Source organism: Leishmania infantum, chromosome 17, assembly GCF_000002875.2.
Source record: "Leishmania infantum JPCM5 genome chromosome 17".
NCBI lineage: Eukaryota > Euglenozoa > Kinetoplastea > Trypanosomatida > Trypanosomatidae > Leishmania > Leishmania infantum.
Genome location: NC_009401.2, coordinates 62,277 through 65,755, shown reverse-complemented (window position 1 = coordinate 65,755; position 3,479 = coordinate 62,277). Strand labels below are relative to the sequence as shown.

The window sequence follows — 3,479 nt, the reverse complement described above, 5'->3', positions numbered from 1 at the left end:
GGTAGCGATCGTTGCAGTGCAACGCGGTGGTTGCGTAGAAGGAGAGGCGCCAGCTGTCGTCCGTGACGTCGGTGCCGGCATCCAGCCGGAACGTAATCAGCTGCTGTTGGCCTGAGATGAAGGAGTCCTCCTCCACGCACTGGATGGGGCCTGTCGTAATGTTCAGCGAGCCAGCAACCAGCGCTGCCGTAGCCTCGGCGAGGCGGCCCGACCGCACGCACACACGCCGGGGGCCGGATCGATGGAGACGGATGTGCCGACTCGCACGTGGCCGCGTTGCAACTCCTTCCCTTTCGCCGTCTCTCTCCCGCTTTCTTCTTCTCCTCACGGTGGCGAGGGAACAGAGGCATTCCCTTGCATTCAGCGCATCGCCACCGAGAGGACGCACGCACTCGCACAAAGCCGAGCCCGACTCTCGTGTATTCCTTTCCGCTTCCTTTCAGCTGCCGCTCGTCTGGTGTTGGTTACTGAGGAGGTGTTTCACCACCCCCTCCCTGCCCTCCCCCGTCTTCCTTCCCCACCTCTCTTGCGTGTCTGCCCGCCCGTGCCCGTGGCTCTCCCTCGCCCTCGCCGCTTCCTCTTCCTGCTTTTGACCAGCGGCTCTCGCCTCCGCGCCGGCGCTGCACCCCATCGCTCCCCCTCCCCGCCCCCTCATCCGGGTCGTTCCTCCCGCTCTCTCCCTCTCCCTGCCGGACTGGCAGGCGCTCCCACTGCCCTCTGCGAACTACTATCGCGGCTCGTCGCACCATACAATGTACGCGGACGCGACCCATCCGCGCCGTGCTTGCTGGTGCGGCGCAGGTGGCGTGTCCGGCTGTGTGAGGCAGCGACATGCGTACCGATGCTCGCGACTCCTGGCTGGCGTTTTGCTGATTGTCGGCGCGCTGACGCTCGCCGTGTCCACGGTGCCTGCGGCGTGGGCTGCGGGTGCCGTCGCCTCGTCGGATGAGCCTGTGTACCTGCTGAACGCCATGTACTCGTTGAGTGACTACAATGCGAAGCATGCAAAGGCGCTGTGGCTGGGCATCGACTCCGCGCTGCACGCGGTCGGCTACACCGCCGCTCGCGGCCGCCCCATCAAGATCATTGAACCGGACCCGACGGACGACCTGTCGGACATCGTAGCTGTCGTGTTGAAGGCGCTCAAAGACTACCCGACGCTTCTTGGCGTGATTGGACCGTACTCTGACACTCGCCTTGGTGCTGTGCTGAGCAGCCCTGAGATTCAGAACAGCGGGCTGATGTTTCTGGGCCCGTTCACCGGGTCCAGTTCTATGCGTGTGTGGAACGAGAACTTGTACTTCATGCGCGCGGAGCCACGGCTGGAGATCATGGCAATGGTAAAGCACATAGCCAATACCTTCCGCGCACGCCGCACTGCGTTCATGTATCTGACGGGTGAGCAGTACGGAAGCTTCGAGCACAAGAGTCTTGTGGAGCTGATGACGTCCCTTTCGCTCGACCCGCCGGCTGTGTACTCCGCGTCGTACTCGACGAGCACTGCTGTGAACATGACGGCCTTCGACGCGATGGCGGACACGCGCCCGCAGGTGATCATAATCTGGGGAATACCTGCAGGGCAGGCTGAGGAGCTCCTGAAGGTTGTGCTTACAGACCCGCGTACGTCGTCGGCGTACATCATGCCGTCGTTTGCGCTGCAGCAGATGACATTCCAGGTGTACTACGATCTTGCGATGGCTGGGAAGCTGACGCCTGTAGACGGGCAGATCATTTCGAGCGCCACATCCTTTCCGCTCACGGAACCTGCGTCGGTCCATCTGAGGGTGTTCAGGGCGCAGATGGGCGAGTACATGGTGAAGACCGGCCGCGTGGACGCGAGCCTGTGGGCCGACGAGGCGAAGGCTGTGCAGCAGTACGGCCCGTGGGAGCATGAGGCGTCGTCGTCGGACTCTGCTGCATACGTGAACAACTTCTTCAACGAGCACCCGTGCGTAACGCAGCTGATGATTGCTGGGTGGATTTCTGGCTCGCTGATCGCGCAGACGCTTGCGGAGGAGAACCGGATCGCGAATCGGACGGCGTACAGACAGTACATGTTCTCTCAGCAGCGCTACATCGTAGGCGAGGACTTTGTTCTTGGTGACTACGGCGGGCCGTGCAACGGTGTTGCCGAGTTTCTGGGCGCCGTGTGCTACTGTAACCAGGGTGGGCACTCCGCGGTCCTTTCGAGGCTTGACAGAGCCGTGTGGACGGTGATTACCGAGTCTGGCGTCAGCTTCACGCAGAGCAGCTGCTACTCCGATGAAACCACCCTCCCGCGGCCGCTGAACTTCCTGACGCTGAGCTACACTGACTACCCCGCTCTTTCGCGTGTAGCGTTTGAGTTTCAGTACGCTATACAGGCGTTTGTGAAGTACAGCAATTTTGTCGAGCGGGAGGTAACGTTCGGCACCGTTAACGTAACGGAGGACACTGCGCAACCGCTACTGGCGGGTAGTCTGGAGGATGAAACTGTCGACATGGTGTCATCCACGCTTGTGAGGGGTGTGGATGTTGATGGGTACTTGGTGCCCTCCCCCATTCACCCTCGGCCACACCTAGTAGAGCTGTTAAGAAACTACGTGTATCTGATGCCAACGCTTGAGCAGCAGATGTTCGTACTGTACGCGAAGCTTTCGGCTGTGAGGGGCGTGACGTCGATCGGCTCGGCCGTGCATATGATCCTGCACGGCTACGCCAGCGATGAGGTAGCGAACATCACCGCTGTGCTGCGCAAGTCTGCTGCGACGTTCAACTACGACAACCCGACTGTGACTGCGGTGCCCTCCACGAAGACTGTTGGGAGTGCGCTTGTTCGCGGGCAGATCAACTTCGTGCTTGCCGTGACAGCTGCGGATGTGGCTGACATTGTCGACTTTCTGGTTGAGGAGAAGACCTCGATTGTTGTGATAGTCTTCGATGACTTGGTGATTCAGTACCCCACGCTTGTCACTGCCCTCAAGTCGAAGCCGGCGTCTGTGCAGGCGCGTGTGATCACGTTCACTAACCTGCCGCTCTGGAGCGACACTTCGGAGAGCGCGCATGCTCTGAACCCTATTCTCAGAGTCTTCCATAGTGCGATGCAGCATCCTGCTAACTATACGCCAGGTTTACTAAGTAACATGGTGACGGCGGTGTTTATGCTGCAGCTTCTTTCTGATACGCCGGGCGGGAATACTTCTGCATTCAAGAAGACAATTTACAGCACCGGCGTGATCTCTTCTCGCGGGCTGTCCTTTGGCAGGTTTCAGTGGGGCTGCACAACGACGCCAACGGACAGGTTCTGCGTGTACCACAACTACGGCGCGCAGGGCATCGTGATGCTTTCCGTCCAGCGGATGCTGGACCCGACGGTGCCGCAGCTGTCTTCCCCGATGACGCCTACAATGGAGTATCGGCCGCGCCAGAGATCGCATGCGCTGACACCTGCGCAGCGCGGCGGTGCCATTGCGGGCACTGCTCTGCTCACTGTCATCTTG

At 60.6% G+C, this 3,479-nt stretch overlaps 1 protein-coding gene across 1 annotated transcript; it reads left to right on the top strand.

The window, feature by feature from the left end:
• Positions 1 to 752: 752 nt before the first annotated feature.
• RAC-B1 (receptor-type adenylate cyclase b) lies at positions 753 to 3,479 on the top strand (the record flags this gene model as incomplete). Its single annotated transcript, XM_001464642.1, has 1 exon — positions 753 to 3,479. A coding segment is annotated over one exon (2,727 nt), but the record flags the coding sequence as incomplete, so codon positions are not given.